General features: G+C 47.8%; 1 protein-coding gene, 1 non-coding gene and 1 pseudogene across 2 annotated transcripts; 2 read left to right on the forward strand and 1 right to left on the reverse strand.

Moving 5' to 3' along the window:
* Window positions 1-1,773: 1,773 nt before the first annotated feature.
* On the reverse strand, window positions 1,774-15,755 carry SELP (selectin P). Its single transcript, XM_049777598.1, has 11 exons — window positions 15,723-15,755; window positions 13,507-13,597; window positions 10,420-10,806; window positions 9,285-9,392; window positions 8,579-8,764; window positions 7,237-7,422; window positions 6,941-7,150; window positions 6,241-6,426; window positions 5,852-5,971; window positions 5,191-5,221; window positions 1,774-1,828 (listed from the first exon to the last, which is right to left on the reverse strand). The coding sequence occupies exons 1-11, from the start codon at window positions 15,753-15,755 to the stop codon at window positions 1,774-1,776; spliced, it is 1,593 nt and encodes a 530-aa protein (XP_049633555.1).
* On the forward strand, window positions 2,288-2,383 carry LOC126014554 (uncharacterized; annotated as a pseudogene).
* On the forward strand, window positions 3,679-3,786 carry LOC126015343 (U6 spliceosomal RNA). The gene has a single exon (XR_007498216.1). It is a non-coding gene; the product is annotated as a U6 spliceosomal RNA (small nuclear RNA).
* Window positions 15,756-16,474: the final 719 nt, after the last annotated feature.

The following is a 16,474-nucleotide window of genomic DNA, read 5'->3' on the forward strand; positions in this document are numbered from 1 at the left end:
TGAATGTGGATATTGGTCTGGGGGGGAGGGGTCCTGTGGGATGCTTGTGTGTTTGGTTCGGGGAAGGTCTGAATTGGAGAGATGTCTGATTCTTGGTCTCCGGCACCCCCTGGTACCCATAAGGCAGTCTTCAGACTGAGGCTTCATCAATTGCAACCAGTGGTGACCCTAAAAATTCCTACAGGAGTCTCCCCATGAGTCCAAAAGGGGAGAGCAGCAGCATTTGGATTCCTCTGCAGTTGGATCTGTAGGTATGTATGGCCACAACCTCAGTTCTGATTTCTGGAAACCCAAAAAGGAGACTGGAGGGAGTGGGCTTAGGTGTTGGGCCTGGAGATCCCTCGCCAGACCCTCTAGAGCCCAGCCAGATCCTCATCCACAGGCATTTGCAAAATCTGCAATGGTTGTCCCAGTTTCACAGGGAGGAAGTCATTCAGTGTCCACCAGGAAGTCGAGAAGCAAGGAAGGTGAAGGAAGATGGACATTTCTCTAAAACTGAGATGAGAGAAAGAAAAGTAAGTTCTTTCTGCTGGAAAGCAAATGCACCTCTCACTTTCTACCCCTCTCCCCCACCCCCCACCCCCAGAGAGGCACCCCTGGAGGCTCTCTGTGTAAAAAATGCAAGTAAGTCCTTGTTGAATGATTTTTTTTCTTTTTCAGGAAAAGTAGAGGCTTGTATAATAATTCAGTGGGGAGGGTGCCTGCCTTGCTGGTGACCTACCGGATTAGATACCTGAGTCTGCCAGAAGTAATTCCTAAATTCAGAGCTAGAAGTAAACCCTGAGCACTACAGGGTTTTACTCACTTTCCCCAAAAACAAAGAGGAAGGAAGGAGGGCAAGAAGGAAGGAAGGAGGAAAGGAAGGAAAGAGGGAAGGAAGGAAGGAGGGAAGGTAGGAAGGAGGGAAGGAAGGAGGAGGAAAAGAAGGAAGGAAGGAAGGAAAGGAGGAAGAACGAATGAACAAGGGAAGGAAGTAAGGAGGGAAGGGAAGGAGAAAGGTAGAAAAGAAGGAAGGAGGGAAGGAGGGAGTGAAGGAAAGGAGGAAAGTAGAGAGGAAGGAAGGAGGGAAGGAGGGAGTAAAGGGAAGGAGGAAGGTAGAGAGGAAGGAAGAAGGGAAGGAAGAAAGGAAGGAGGGAAGGAGGGAGAGAAGGAAGGAAAGAAGGAAGAAGGAAGAAAAGAGGAAAGGAAAAAAGGAAGGAAGGAAGCAAGCAAGCACCATATTATGATCTTGCTCTTGGAGATTGGGTGCAGGGGTGTTTGTAAAATTTTCCTAGCTGGTATGACTTGGGGTCTCCAGTAAGATCCTGAGTCAACTGTACCTGGTGATTCTATCTCAGAGATCCTATCTCCGAACAAGTCCTGCCTCATCAGAACACTTTGCTGCTGGGGCTAGAGTGACAGCACAGCAGTAGGGCATTTGCCTTGATTGTGGCTGACCCAAGAGGGACTCGGGTTCTATTCCCACATCCCATATGGTCCCCTGAGCCTGCCAGAGTGATTTCTGAGTGCAGAGCTAGGAGAAATCCTTGAGCGCTGCCTGATGTGGCCCAAAAATAAAACAAACAAACAAACAAAAAGAACACTTTGATGCTAAAAGAAATGGGTCCCCCTTGTAGCACCTCTCCATAATCACACCTGCACATCCCATTGCCCTCCTGACCTTAAGACATTTAAACTGAACTTGCACTTCTGTACTGAAAGGAATCCAGCTTTCTGTCTTCCTCACTTCTCTCCTGACTCTCTATTGACAAATTTCTGCTGGGGCCACTTACCTCAAGAGCCAGAGTCAAACGCTGCATTTGTAAATACCCCGTATACTCCTAGGTGGCTAAAGAAAAAAAGACACACACACAAGATGGTCATTGTTCATTCATAGTGTCCTTTTGCACCACCCCTGGAATCTTGGGACTTTGCAGTGCTGGGGAGGGAACTAGGGTTTGGCTACAGACCAAGCAGATGCCTGAACCCCTGAACTGTCTCCCCAACCCTGAAATTTGACCTCAAAAGGGCAACAAAAGGAAAATGCCACAGAGGTGAGACTCCATATAATAGATCTGTGTCACCTAGATTGTAGTAGTTCACTTTTTTGTTTGTTTGTTTTGCCACACCTGGTATGATCAGTGATTACTCCTGGCTCTGCACTTATGAATCACATCTGGCGTGGAGGGGACCATATGGGATACCAAGGATCGATCCTAGGTTGACAGCATGCGATGCAAACTTTTTACCCACTGTACTATCTCTTTGGCCTTGAAATTCACATTTTTAAAGCAAATGTGTTTGTTTAGTGCTCGCTTCAGCAGCACATATACTAAAATTGGAATGATACAGAGATTAGTATGGCCCCTGCACAAGGTTAACAAATGTGTTTGTTTATTTGTTTGGCTTTTGAGCCACAACTGACAGTGCTCAGGGCTTACACCTGGCTCTGCACCCAAGTATCACTCCTGGTGGTTCTCTGGAGGACCCTTTGAGGCTCCAGGGATGAAAACCAGGTTGGCCACATGCAAGGCAAGCACCCTCTCTGCTATACTATCTGTCGGTGTCCACATTATTTATTTTAAAATATTTTCTTCCCTCTTTGCCTTTGATGCTGTTTTTTTTTCTCTGTTGTGTGCCTAGGAGGGGTCACACACATTTTATTTGGGGAACACTAGTGTACATACTCCAAGGCTGCAGAGCTCATGGATACTCATGGGCTCGCACACATACTTCCCTGGGAGCACATTTAAAAAAATGTAGTTCTCCACACCCAGTATTTTCCTTTATTGGTTTTTTTTTTTTGGGGGGGTGGGGTGGTGTCACATCCAGCAGTGCTCAAGAATTCCTCCTGGCTCTGTGCTGAGGGATCACTCTTGGTAGTGCTCAGGGGACCCTATGCATGGATCTCATGTTAGACTCATTTAAGACAAGCACTCTCCTGCTGTGCTGTCTCCTCACATTGTTCTCTGGGCATTGCATTTTATACCCACAATAAGTTACTGTCATTTGGTTAGCTAGAAGGGTGTGAGTACACTTGGCTTAGGGGCTGTGCAGTGCCAGAGTTCAAAACTAGACCCTTCCTCTGTCATGCAAGGCAGGTGTTTTACTACTTGAGCCTCATTTCTGGTTGCAAAATTTCCCCACCTTGTTTTTTTGGGGGGTGACACACCTGGTAGTGCTTAGGGCTTACTCCTGGCAGGCTCCAAGGACCCTATGGGATGCTGAGAATGGAACTCAGGTCAGCTGCATGCAAAGCAAGTGCCCTCCCCACTGAACTGTGACTTGGGCACTCCCCACCCCTCCACCCCCCGCCCAACTTAATTTTTGATTTTTAGGTAGTGGTTTACCAAGAATGGCAATGCCGCCCCCTAGTGGCTATTTTGCTTTTTGTCATTATTGAGAATGCCACCGACTAAAATTTAAATTTAAATGGGTGAGGTTCAAGGGGTACCGGTGGTTCCAGTAGACTCTGGACTCTAAAGAATTATCCTTTGTCCATGCAAATTGACACCTGACATCTGAGTTATCATATAGTGAAATTTCTTTGGTCTTTATGCCTAACTGCTTTTAATGGAAATATGAAGAATTCTTTTAAACACAATTGCCTCATGAATTGAGGGAACATTAGGCTTGTAGGCTTTACAACCATTTACTTGAGTTATACATTTTTTTGCCATTGACAAAAATATAGGCTTAGTGCTCGCTTCAGCAGCACATATACTAAAATTAGAACGAGACAGAGAAGATTAACATGGCCCCATGCGCAAAAATGACACGCAAATTTGTGAAGCATTCCATATTAAAAAAAAAGGTTAAAAATATAGGCTGTAGTTTTGGCAGCACTTTCGAAACTATTAGAATCATTAATACTGCTGGCTGCCATTTTATTATTTTTATTTATTGGGGCTTGGAGGAGGGGAACATCCAGCAATGCTCAGAAGTCACTCATGACTCCCTGAGTGATGATCCCTGCATGATCCCTGCACTCAGGGATTGCTCTTGGTGGCACTAGGAAGTTCCTATGGGATGCTGGAGATCAAACTACTGTACTATTTTTCTCCAGCTCTTATCATTTTGTTTTTATTTAATTGGGGTTGGTTTTTGGGTCACACCCAGCAGTGCTCAGGGGTTACTCCTGGCTCCATCTCAGAAATCGCTCCTGGCAGGCATGGGGGACCATAAGGGATGCTGGGATTTGAACCAATGACCTTCTGAATGAAAGGCAAACACCTTACCTCCATGCTATCTCTCTGGTCCCTGACACTAACTTTCTTATTCGCACCAGCATCATGTCCTGAGTGTTATGAATCACTTTTTTTTTTTTTTTTTTTTTTGGTTTTTGGGTCACACCTGGCAGTGCTCAGGGGTTACTCCTGGCTCTACACTCAGAAATCGCTCCTGGAAGGCTCAGGGGACCATATGGGATGCCGGGACTCGAACCACCGTCCTTCTGCATGCAAGGCAAATGCCCTACCTTCATGCTATCTCTCTGGCCCCATGAATCACTTTTTTATGCTACTTGTCGCAGTTCTAATTAGGGAACATGTATTTTTTTGTTAGTTTTGGTTTGGGGACTTGGGGGACTATATGAGGTGCCCTAGATTGAACCCAGGTTGGCCATGAGCAAGGCAAGCACCCTCCTCACTATATTATCTTTCTGGCCCCAATTTGTTTGTTTATTTGCTTATATGCAGTTATTCCCTGTTCATTTCTGCATCCCCATTAGTAAAGGGAATAATGCCAAAGATTCTCTCCAATAGGAGATAATATAAGATAAAAGATAACTCTTTAATAGGAGGTTCCCTGTATAATCTATCATCCTGGCACATGGAGCAAAGAAGGAAAATGAACTCAGCCATGAAACCTCCCCCACCATGGCCCTAAACAGTTGAGCTTAACTTGCTGGACCAGTACATGTGTTGCATGCAGGACCCCTGGGTTTGATCCGGAGCACCCCAAGGTCTCCCCAAGTACTAGCAGGGCATGGAAGAGGAAGTAATCCCTGAGCACCACCAGTACAATGCCCCCCCCCTGAAGAATAAAGAAAAAATAATTCTCATCTGGGTCCTGATAAGATGGTTCAAGAGCACAGGCTTTCTCCCAGGGAGCCCCAGATTCCATCCCTTGTACCAAATGGTCCCCTGAGCACCACTGGACCCACCCCAAACTCTGCCAAACTATGTACCAAAAAATGAACTCTCATCTTACCTATGAGGGTTCAGGGGCTTTTTCCCATCATCTGAAACAAGTGAGAACATGCACAGTTGTTTCACAGAAGCCAAGAGATGGACGAGAAAGGTGACTGGTGATGGGAGTTAGCGAGGACACTGGTAAATGGGAACTTACTCCACTCAGTGGGGGAAATCTCTCTTCAAATTGTCTGACCTGCTCTCTGCTCTGACATATTCACTTCATCACCCCTTTCTCTTCTGTTCCCTCAAACCTCTCCCCCATCTCATTTTCTGTCTTTAGGCTTTAGACTATTCTTGGTGGGGTCACTGTGATGGTGGGTCCTCAAACTCCCTTTTTTTTGAAGGGGGATACTTGATGATCCAGTCTCAATCTAGCCAATCACTTTCCCCAATCAACCAATTGCACCAATAAATCTATTGGCAAGAGTGCAAATGTGCCAGAGAGGAAGGTACTTTCCTTCTAATCTAATTTTATTTGCTTGAGGCTGAAAGAAGTGTCTTCCAAATGGGACAATCATTATTCAAGCTCACTCATCTCAATGTTGTCTGCATATATGGTTGCCGAGCACCAAAAGGAGTCAATGGGGGTGAGTCCTCCCTACCCTCCATCAATTCCACTGCCCCACACCAGATCTTAGGGGAGCAGATGCAGGAGGAGATGCTTCCTTCCTATTTACCTTTACGTCTGCTGCGCCTTCGGAGTAGAGCCAGGAAAGTGCCCCCAGTTGCCAGACCAGCCGTGGAGGCCACTGCAGCCCCGATGTATGCCAAGATTTGCTGGAGGGTGAGTTGTCCCGCTGCAAAAGATAGCCAGAGCTCCCTAAGAGCATGCTGTGTGGTGCCCCAGTGCATGACACCGAGAAAGGCAGGGGACTAGGGGTGTCCCTGACTGATTCCCGTAGTTCTGCTAAAGACCAGGGACTCGAGCTAGAGTCACTCTGAAACCAGTTGCTATAGGGGTGGTGGGAAGAGGGCAATGAAAAGCTGAAAAGCCAGAGGGACAGAAAGGCTTCTTCCAGTTCCCTCTGTCCTGGTGACTTTCTGAGGTGGATGCAGGGGAAGGTACCTTGGCAGGTGGGCATTGGGGCCGACCACTGGCCATCAGCCTGGCAGGCTGTTTCCAAGGAACCATTCAGAAACTGCATCTCCGGGCAATGGAAGCTGCAGGTAGTGCCAAAGCTGGCATTGCCCCAGGGGCTGGAACAGTTGACCACCATGGGTTCAGTGATGTTCAGCTTGGAGCATTTCACAGCTGTAGGGTGGGGGAAGAGGGGGAGAGGAGAGAAGTTGAGAGAAGAAGAAGAAGAAGAAGAAGAAGAAGAAGAAGAAGAAGAAGAAGAGAGAGAGAGAGAGAGAGAGAGAGAGAGAGAGAGAGAGAGAGAGAGAGAGAGAGAGAGAGAGAGGGGCAGAGACAAAGAAACATTGCACAATGGAGAAACCAAGTCTGATGGGTTTCCCCATCTCTAGCATTGCTGTTGGGAGGCTGAGAATGTCTGAAGTCAGACTGGGGACTGTCCACACTGCTCCTGCTGGCCCTTTCAACTCCCTCTGGGGATGGCACTCAGGCTGGCAGCCCCAGATTTGAGGACGAGTTGTGAGGGCACCGAGCAATCCCTCAGTCCAAACTATTCAGAAACACTGTGACTGCCAAGTTGGAGAGACAGAATTTTAGTAAGGCACATGTGATGCAAGCTCCTGACCCTCCCTATCCACTCTGGGTACCCCCACTGGAGCCCTTAAACGCCCTCCCCTTCAGTCCCACTCACCTCTGCAGACCGGCGGATGTGTTGTCCATCGTCCTGAGTCACGGCACCTGAGCTGACTCTGCCCTGTTAGCGCGAATCCAGCTTTGCAGGCAAAGTAGCATGTGGTATTGACCCCAAACCTCCCTAGGTGGTGTTTGCAGGACATGATGCCCTGCTCGGGAATCAGGGGGGTCTGGCAACGTGTCTCCTGGGTCACAGCCACCCTTGCGCCTGCGGGGAGAGAAAGGAATCATAGTCCAGCTAGTTCCTTCTGCAGCAGAAGGTTCCAGAAGGAGGGCATCCCCATGCCACGTTACCTCTGCAGGTGGGTAGTGGCGTTGTCCATTGGCCCTCGGCTGTGCAGTCAACGTGATCGAAGCCCTCCAGCTGGAAGCCCTTCTTGCAGGAGAAATGGCAAGTGGTGCCCACACTGGCGTTTTGAGGGGTGCCAGTACAGCGCAGGATGCTCGCCTCGGGGGCCAACAGCTCTGGGCACGTGATGGCTGGTAAACAAGCCAACAAGGTCAGTGGTGGGATAAGTTCAGAAGCTCTGGGTTTACCCTTACTTGTTCTTCTGTACAGCCAACACAGACTCTGGGCGGGGAGGAGGGGCAGAGGGAGGAGAAAGGGGAGCCTCAGGGGCGAGGGGCGTATCTAAGCATTTTGCCCCAATGTGCCCATCACAAAGTCTTTGGAGGAGGTGGGCACTGGGCACTAGGCATTGGCCCCTTCCATGCCACAACCACACTGTCCCATAAAGAACCCAGAACTCCCATAACAAGGAGTCCCTTGGCCCAGAACGTTCATCCTTTGGTCATTTTCTTTCTTTCCAGCTACCAGTCTGCTTCCTGGGGAAGCCTTCAGGATCTGGGAAGAGGCTGCCGGGAATCTTGGCCTCTTGATGGAATTTTTAATTGTTGTTTTGGGCCACCCTCAGCTGTGCACAGGGCTTATTCCTGGCTCTGTGGTCAGGAATGACTCCTGACAATACTCAGAGGACAGGGCTAGAGATCGAATCTGAGGCAGTCCTGTGCCAAGTAAGCTCTCTCTCTCTCTCTCTCTCTCTCTCTCTCTCTCTCTCTCTCTCTCTCTCTCTCTCTCTCTCTCTCTCTCTCTCTCTCTCTTCCTCTCTCTCTCTCTTCCTCTCTCTCTCTCCCCTCACCTTCTCTCCCCCTTTCTCTCCCTTCCCTTCCCTCCTTCTCTCCCTCCCTTTCTCATTCACTGTCTCTCTGTCTCCCTGTCTCTGTCTCTCTGTTTTTATCTCTCTCTCCCCTCCCCTCCCCTCCCCTCAAGTTCAATCCCCAATCTGGCGAGACTCCAAACCAAACAAAAATGGCGGCCCCTGGAGGTGGGTTTGGGAGATGCTGGGAAGCACTGTCATACAAACCCTGGCACTCTAGGCCTAAGCATGTACCCCAACTGTGTCATTGAGCTGTACACTAAAGCATTCATACTCCTGGTTCTGCTTTCAGGGATCACTCCTGGCTGTGCTTGGGGGATCCTAGAGCAGCAGAAATATTCTAATGTCCCCTCTCCCCAGTTGATGGCACTCCCATCAACACGAACCTCTACTCTCTTCTCTTGGGTTCTCCCACAGAGTAAAGGATTCTCTCATTGGACGTTCTAGCTTCTATGAAGGAGGCAGTCGGGCATACCTACCTGTACACTCTGGGGGTTTGTTCGTCCACATCCCAGAGGCCAAACACTCCAGCTCTCTGGGCCCACTCAGCACATATCCTGAGGCACAGTGGAAGCTGCACTTGGAATTGAAGGAGAAGTTTCCCAAGGGGTGACTGCAATTGCTGAGCACATGAGCAGGAAGGTCCAGTTCTTCACACTTGCTCACTGAGGGAACCGGATGTTGGGTCAGTATTACCACCAGCACAGAGACAAAGTGAGGGGTTCTGGAAGCCAGACCGGAGTGTCCACCCCACCAGAACCTTGGCCCCACCTTTTCATCTGGATATGCTCCATCATGGGCCACCATTGACATTCTTTGGTATTTCTTCAAAAGAAAATGAGCTAGCTGGTAGTGTTCTCTTGGGTTTTGTTGCATTGGGCATTTCCCCCTTTTATCTTTTGAATTGGGGGGAAACACACCTGGCTGTGCTCAGGGCTTATGCCTTCCTCTGTGCTCAGGAAGCTCTTTGCAGCACCAGGGGGCCAGCTGCTTATAAGGCAATTCCCTTATTTATTGCATTATTTCTCTAGTCCCACTGGGAGGTTTTATGAGAGAATTTGCTAAGATTAGAACCCAGGAACAACTGAGTGATGTCAGCCTTCCTCATCTACCCATCAGTCTGGATTTTACTTCTCTGCTAAGGGGCACCCTACCTTCCACACCTTGGGGTTGGGGGGTGCTCACCAAATTCACACTTTGGCCCATAGAAGCCAGGGTAGCAGGCACAGCTATAGTTCCCGATGGTCTCCACACATTCGCCTTTCTGGCTACATGACTGGTCTTTGCAGGAAGCTGCAAAAAAAAACAAACACACCCCATATGAGACTCGTGTATTCCCTGAAGAGAAAGTGGGGGCTCTTGTCTCAGACCTAACCCTTAGTACAAGACCACATAACTCTACAGGGTCCTGTGTAGATTCAGAGAACAAAAGGGTACCCATTAGCAGAACAAGTTGGATGTGGGCTGGAGCAATAGCACAGAAGTAGGGCGTTTGCCTTGCAGGCGGTCTACCCAGGACGAACCTGGATTCGTTCCCCAGTATCCCATTTAGTCCCCGAACCTGCCAGGAGCAATTTTGAGCACAGAGCCAGGAGTTACCCTTGAGCAATGCTGGGAATGTTCCCCCACCCAAGTTGGATGGTTCTAGAAGATCTTGGAGTGCTGGTAGAGCATGAAGCCAGTATGGGGGGTGCTATGTGACCTCCCTCCAGTGACATTCTGGAATTCAGCTCACTGGGGGTTTTAATTTTTTCTTTTCTTTTTTTTTTTTTTTTTGTTTTTGGGTCACACCCGGCAGTGCTCAGGGGTTACTCCTGGCTCTATGCTCAGAAATCGCTCCTGGCAGGCTCGGGGGACCATATGGGATGCCGGGATTTGAACCACCGTCCTTCTGTATGAAAGGCAAACGCCCTACCTCCATGCCATCTCTCCGGCCCCTCACTGGGGTTTGAGTTGAACCCTCTTGCCTCTTGTTTTAATACTAAGACGTGATTCATAGAGCCAGGAGAGAGAGAGAGGAAGGGCACTGGATAAGGGTTCATGAATCTGGCTGGTTTTTGTTGTTGTTGTTTTTTGTTAAGCATAATGGTATAGGACTGGATGACAATGAAAATAGTGATTCAATTACTATAATCCAGGTTTGCGTAACCAACCTCCCCCCCAAAATTCCTTCCATTTTCAAGAGGCCAGTATTCTGAAATCCTGCTCTGCAATTCTTCCAGGGGTCTATGTCTTGGGAGCATGGGTGGCAGTAGGATGGGAGTGATGCTGACCAGTGCGTCCTTGCACCGGACCAATCAGAGCTCAGCGAGGTCCTTACCTGTGTAGCACAGTGCGCGCTTCTTCTTCCCGCATGGCTCGTCGTTCCACTTGCCTGACTCTGTCTCTCTCTGGATGTACATTTCCACGCAGTCCTGGTTGTTCTTCTCGTTATTGGGTTCATTGTCAGCCCAGTTCTCTGCCTCCTCCGTCAGGGCCTTCTTGGTCCCTACCCAGGTCCAGGTGTTGTTTAGTTTCCGGATTCCTATCCAGTAGTAAGAGCTGTAGGGCGGGATGTTCTCATTGAGGTACTCGATCTCCTGCTGGTTCTGGATGGCCACCAAATCCGTGTAGTACTTCTGGCAGAAGGAGCGGGAATAGTTCCACGTGTAGGCTTTGGTGCTGTAATTATATGTCCAGGCTGATACTTCTGGGGGGAAAATCAACTCTAAGGAAAGAAAAAAAGGAAAAAATGGTCCTGAAGAGAGAAGCTGTGAGTACAGGTATATGTGTGCCAAGCCTGAAGAGTTTGTTATAACTGAAGATTGCTAAACCAAAAATAGAGATTTGGTGGGGAAACAAGGGGGGGGGGGTGTCTTTATTTATACTAGTCACACCTAAAGCGATTGGACTGAGAGGCTAGGGGTTTCAGGAGCACTTTTAGAGAGCATCTGTGAAGCGCCTGCCTTTTTCTCTAGCATCAATCATTGGCCTCAAGTACAGAAATGATGTCGGGGTTTAGTACAGCAAGGATATCCTGAAAGAAGGCATAGTTACATTAAGGGATGCTGGGTAAAACTAGTCCCCTGAAATCAGGGGGACTGTAGGTTTGCACTTATAGTGTGTATGAGTTATGAATCATGCCTGGGAGATGGAGGCCCTCCGATCTTATTCCTTAGTTATGTTTTGTTTTGGGGGGGTGGTGGTTATCCACACCTAGAATCATTCAGAGTGTACTCCTGCCTCTGTGTTTAGGATTGCTGTGCTGGGTGTTACCCCTCTCCATTCCGTATGTTAATCTCGCCTGGATGGTCAGACCCACCCACAGCTGGGAAGGGTCTGCAGTTGGTAATTAAGGGGTGCCTGGGGGGAGGAAAGGGAGAGCTGACATAAGAAGGGTGCTTGGAGAGCAGTTGATGGAGGCTGATTAATAATGCTTAGCTTAGGGGGCTGGAGAGATAACATGGAGGTAAATTGTTTGCCTTGCATGCAGAAGGTCGGTGGTTAGAATCCCAGCATCCCGTATGGTCCCCGAGCCTGCCAAGGAGCGATTTCTGAGAATAGAGTCAAGAGTAACCCCTGAGCACTGCCGGGTGTGATCCCAAAACCTAATAATAATAATAATAATAATGCTTAGCTTAGAAGCGATGTGTAGAAATGCATACGGCAGTTGGATATCTCCTGAAACTTCGTCTGACTGCCTGTGGATCATTTCTCCACTGTTACTCTGCAACCTATAGACCCACTGGGCAAACGGGCTACAGGCACCTCCACCCCCCAAATACTAGGACTCAATATTTTATATTTAAACAATTACTGGGGATTGAATGAGGGTCAGTTCCATGGAAAGCAAGCATCTGATGCCCTGTGCATCTCTCTCTCTCTCTCTCTCTCTCTCTCTCTCTCTCTCTCTCTCTCTCTCTCTCTCTCTCTCTCTCTTTCTCTCTCTCTCTCCATCTTCCACTCATTTCTCTACTGCTCTTGCCTGTTGCTTTTGGTTCAATGACTCAACTTTCTCTATTTCGAGGTGACTGTTCAAATAGAGTTTAGAGTTCAAAGAGCCCTTCCTTGTGGGGGTGTTTGTGATAGCAAATAGGGTCAAGAATGTGCCCTTCCAAAGAATAAAGGCCACAAGGAGCATGGAACTGTCCTTGAGCCAGTTGGAGTTGAAAGCACTAGGAGAGGGGGGCAGAGAGCAAAGCCTGCCTAATTAGGCCCGGAAAGAGCACTTTCCTGTTTATAAAGCTCCACCTGACCCTCCCTAAACCCTTGGCCCTAGGGACAGTTTTGTGGGTTCCTCTTTGACACCTCTGAAGCTCATTTGCTCCAGACTTTCAATGAATGCTGGTGGCCACATGCCTAATGGCTTTCCCAGATTCTGGGCCTCTCCCCTCACCTCACTTCATCAGACACTGTATTTTATAACTGCAGTACTCACTTGCATTGTATGCTTCGATCTTTTCTAATGTGTTTTTACAGGGAGAAAAGGATTCAGAAAGAAATGAGGAGAGTGTGCTGCTGTGACTTGGGGTGGGGTGGGGGTGGGGGACAAGACAAGCCTGGAAATAGCCATTTCATTTCTTCCCCAAGTCCTTTGCTGGTAATTTGGTGGCAGTGGGTAAGTGAATATTTTTTCTTCTAGGAATCTGGACCCAGGATAGTTCCCTTGTTGTTTTGTTGTTGTTTGTTTGTTTGAGGTCTATACTAGGCAGTGCTCAGGTGTTACCCCTGGTTCTGTGCTAAGGGGTCATTTCTGGTGGTGCTCAGGGACTATACTCGATGCCAGGGATTGAAATCAGGCCTGCTGCATGCAAGTCAAATGTCCTACTGGCTATGCTATTGCCCTTGCCCTAGTTTTCTTTTGTTTGTTTGTTTTTGTGGTTTGGGGCCACACTCAGCAATGCTCAGGGATTCTCCTGGCTCTGCATTTAGAGATCACTTCTGGCAGGCTCAAGGGACCCTATAGAATGCCAGAGATTGGGGCCAGAGAGATAGCATGGAGGTAAGGTGTTTGCCTTTCATGCAGAAATCCAAATCCAAATTCCCGCATCCCATATGGTCCCCCAAGCCTGCCAGGAGCAATTTCTGAGCATGGAGTCAGGAGTGACCTCTGAGCGCTGCCGGGTGTGACCCAAAAACCAAAAAAAAAAAAAAAAAAAAAAAAAGAATGCCAGGGATTGAACCTGGGTTGGCTATGTGCAAGGCAAATATCCTTAGATCATACCCAGTGGAGCTGAGGGCTGACTCCTGGCTTTGTGCTCAGGGGAACCCTTGTCAGTGCCAGGGATGGAACCTAGCCTTCCCCACTATTTAGTCTTTCTAGCCCCTTCTCTTGTCTTCTAACATCTACCCCTCATTTTATCACATTGCTACCTGGATCTGGCTCTGTCTAGATCCTATGGCGGAGCCAGATGAGGATGAAGTTTACCTGTAATCAGCACTCCAAAGTAGAAGACTTGAGTGGTTCTGAAGACCACACCCTTTGATTTCCAGTTCCAGATGGATTTTAGACAGCTTGCCTGCAACAGAGAAGGCGCTCTTTGAAATACCTCTGAGTCGTCATTGTGGTCAGGAATATCCTAGTCACTGAGCTTGAGTTCAGAGCCCCAAGTCAGCTTTTTTTCATAGAGAGAAGAGGATACTGAAATGTTTCATTTTCTCTTGGAAAAGTCTCCCCACTTGAACTCTGGATTAATGCTAGAGACTGGACTTATGGATTCATTCTGGCAATGGGTATCTATTGAGTGACTTAGCCTGTGCCTCTGGTCTTTTCTATTGTGATTCAATTCTTTCATATGCATGTAAGGAACACAACAAACACATGAATGTGCTGCCTTTATATATTTCAGTAACCTTCTTCCAAAGCTGACATGCCTGACCCAACAATAATAGGTTATTATTATTACAATTAACTCCTAGATTTGTACTTGTTATAGATCACAGGAGAGTAATTTTAAGAACCACACACAGGGCCATAGCAATAGTACATCTGGAAGGGCATTTTCCTGGCACATGGCCAACCTGGGTTCGATTTCCAGCATCCTGTAGGGTCCCTAAGCCTACCTGGAGTGATTTCTGAGCCCAGAACCAGGAATAACCTCTGAGTGCTGCCAAGTGTGGCCACACACATATGTATGTGTATAGAAACTTGTTACACAGAGGCACAGATATGGAACATTGAATATATTTGGAGGTTTGTGCTAAATGAAACAGCAGGAATCTAAGCAGGGGCTTAATAAGACAGCTGAGAGGTACAGAGCTGATTTAGCTGGTCTCCATGCATCAGAGTATATAGACACGTGGCTGTAAGTTCTATCTCCAGCACTGCCTCTCATGCTATGATCCCAGTGGTTCTGCTGTTTGTCATTTCTTTTTTTTTGTTTGTTTGTTTGTCATTTCTGATGCTACAACCAAGGAAGTGGCTATCCCCAATCAAGGAAACACAATCACAAAGTGAAGGAAGAGAAAATCAACACATCAATGAGCATAGAATAAATAAATAAGAAAAACAAGTCATAGGAGGAAAAGTTAGAACTGGGAGTGACAAGTTCAAAGATTGTTCCAGGGAATAAATGGAAGAAGATCCACTGTCGACAGACCTGGGTGAGACCATATCTTAGTGATGGCACTGGCTCTCACAAGTTTCCCTTGGAGCTTACCTTCAAGAAATTTCTACTGAAAATATCCCCCCAGATAGATTCAAACCTCTTTCCTTGGGAGTCAGAGGTGAATACAAGCCCCAGTCTAATTTGCATATGGAACATACCAACATGCTCCAGGCAGAGGAAGAGATTTGGATCATTATTTGCAACCATCTGGAATTTGGGGTGATGGGGTTCCCACCAATTTCAGAAAGGGCAGGGAGGATTACAAGTGTCCTCCACTGGAGGACACTGGAACACCTTATCTGAATTCTTCTGGGGGTCTGGGAGTCCCTCTGTGCTGGGCTGATGGGGCCCCCTAAGGCTGTGAGTTTCTGTGCATTTTTATCTAGAAAGAGGAAGTATAACCTACTTCTTTTTCAATTTTTGAGCCACAACCGGTGATTCTCAGGGGTTATTCCTGGCTATGAGCTCAGAAATCACTCCTGGCTTGGGAGACCATATGGGATAACGGGGGATCAAACCGAAGTCTGTCCTAGGTTAGTGCATGCAAGGCAAAAGCTCTACCACTTGCACCACCACTCTGACCATCAGGAAGTATAACTTTTAACAGAAATGCCCTGATTCTCTATTCTCTCCTATGTCAACACATCCCTGAAATCAAGGAGGCCAACCAAAGGGGAAAGAAGCCAGAGAGAAAGAACTAGAAGTTGGCCAATTCAGGAAAGGGAAGATGCAGAAGATAAGACAAGAAGGATTCTTGTTCTTAGGACATAGGGGTTCAAAGTCAGGACAAGAGCAAACCCTTCCCTCTTCTCAGCCACTGATCTCTTCTTCCCTGCATGGGAAATGACCAGGAGACAGGGCTGACTTCCTTCTCATGGTGTGTCTAGGGAGGGCTCAGTGGTGGATGGGGCATCACATGGGATTCTGGGTGCCTAGTCCATGCAAAATGCTTCTGGGGCAAAGCTATGTGCATTATTTCGAGAACAACATTCATGATTCAAGAATGTCCAGTTTCCTGCATCTTTTCTTTGCTCACCAATCCTATAGACCCTGAGAAGTTTCTCTGCATCTTGGCAATAATAGTTAACATGCCTCTGTCCTGGGCTCAGACTGAAATGCCATTTTCTTCATTCAATGTCACCCTGTCTCATGCCTCACAAGAGTATGAATTACTCAATTCTGCAGGTAAGAAAACTCAGTCCTTGGTAGGTTTGGTACTGAGGGCAGAGATGGGCTCCATGTAAGTGCCCCAGGGACTTGAGATCTCAGAGATCTGGGAGTGAGAAACAGTCACTTCAAAGCTTGTCTGGATTTGAATTCAACCCAAAGAGAAGAGCAACTCTGCAGAGGGGTGAGGTGAAGTTTTAGCAGGATCGCCTGAGGGGACTACAGAGGAAGGAGTCTGCATTTTGCCTTTTTTCATAGGATAAAACATGCAAGAGGGGCCAGAGAGTTAGCACAGTGGTAAGGTGTTTGCCTTGCATGCAGAAAAACGGTGGTTCGAATCCCAGCATCCCATATGGTCCCCCGAGCCTGCTGGGGATGATTTCTGAGCGTAGAGCCAGGAGTAACCCCTGAGCACTTCTGGGTGTGACCCAAAAACCAAAAAGAAGAAAAAAAAAACATGCAAGAGTCCAGATCCCAAACACCCCTGGGGGAGCTCCCCTTCATCCTGCAAAACATAACCTCTGTGCTGTTAAAATGAAGCAAATAACCTCAGTACACTAAGAGGTGAGGACCTTCACGGCAAACAGCTGGCATTAGAGTTACTGCCAACCCCCCCAGGGG

Source organism: Suncus etruscus, chromosome 7 (genome assembly GCF_024139225.1).
Source record: "Suncus etruscus isolate mSunEtr1 chromosome 7, mSunEtr1.pri.cur, whole genome shotgun sequence".
NCBI lineage: Eukaryota > Metazoa > Chordata > Mammalia > Eulipotyphla > Soricidae > Suncus > Suncus etruscus.

Coding starts and splice junctions, on each gene's coding strand:
- SELP (XM_049777598.1), bottom strand. CDS start 15,755: ATGCAGAGAAACTTCTCAGGGTCTATAGGATTG. Junction 10,807..13,506: donor CTTTGGAGTGCTGATTACAG/GTAAACTTCATC, acceptor TTCTTTCCTTAG/AGTTGATTTTCCCCCCAGAA. Junction 6,427..6,940: donor ACATCCGCCGGTCTGCAGAG/GTGAGTGGGACT, acceptor CCCACCCTACAG/CTGTGAAATGCTCCAAGCTG.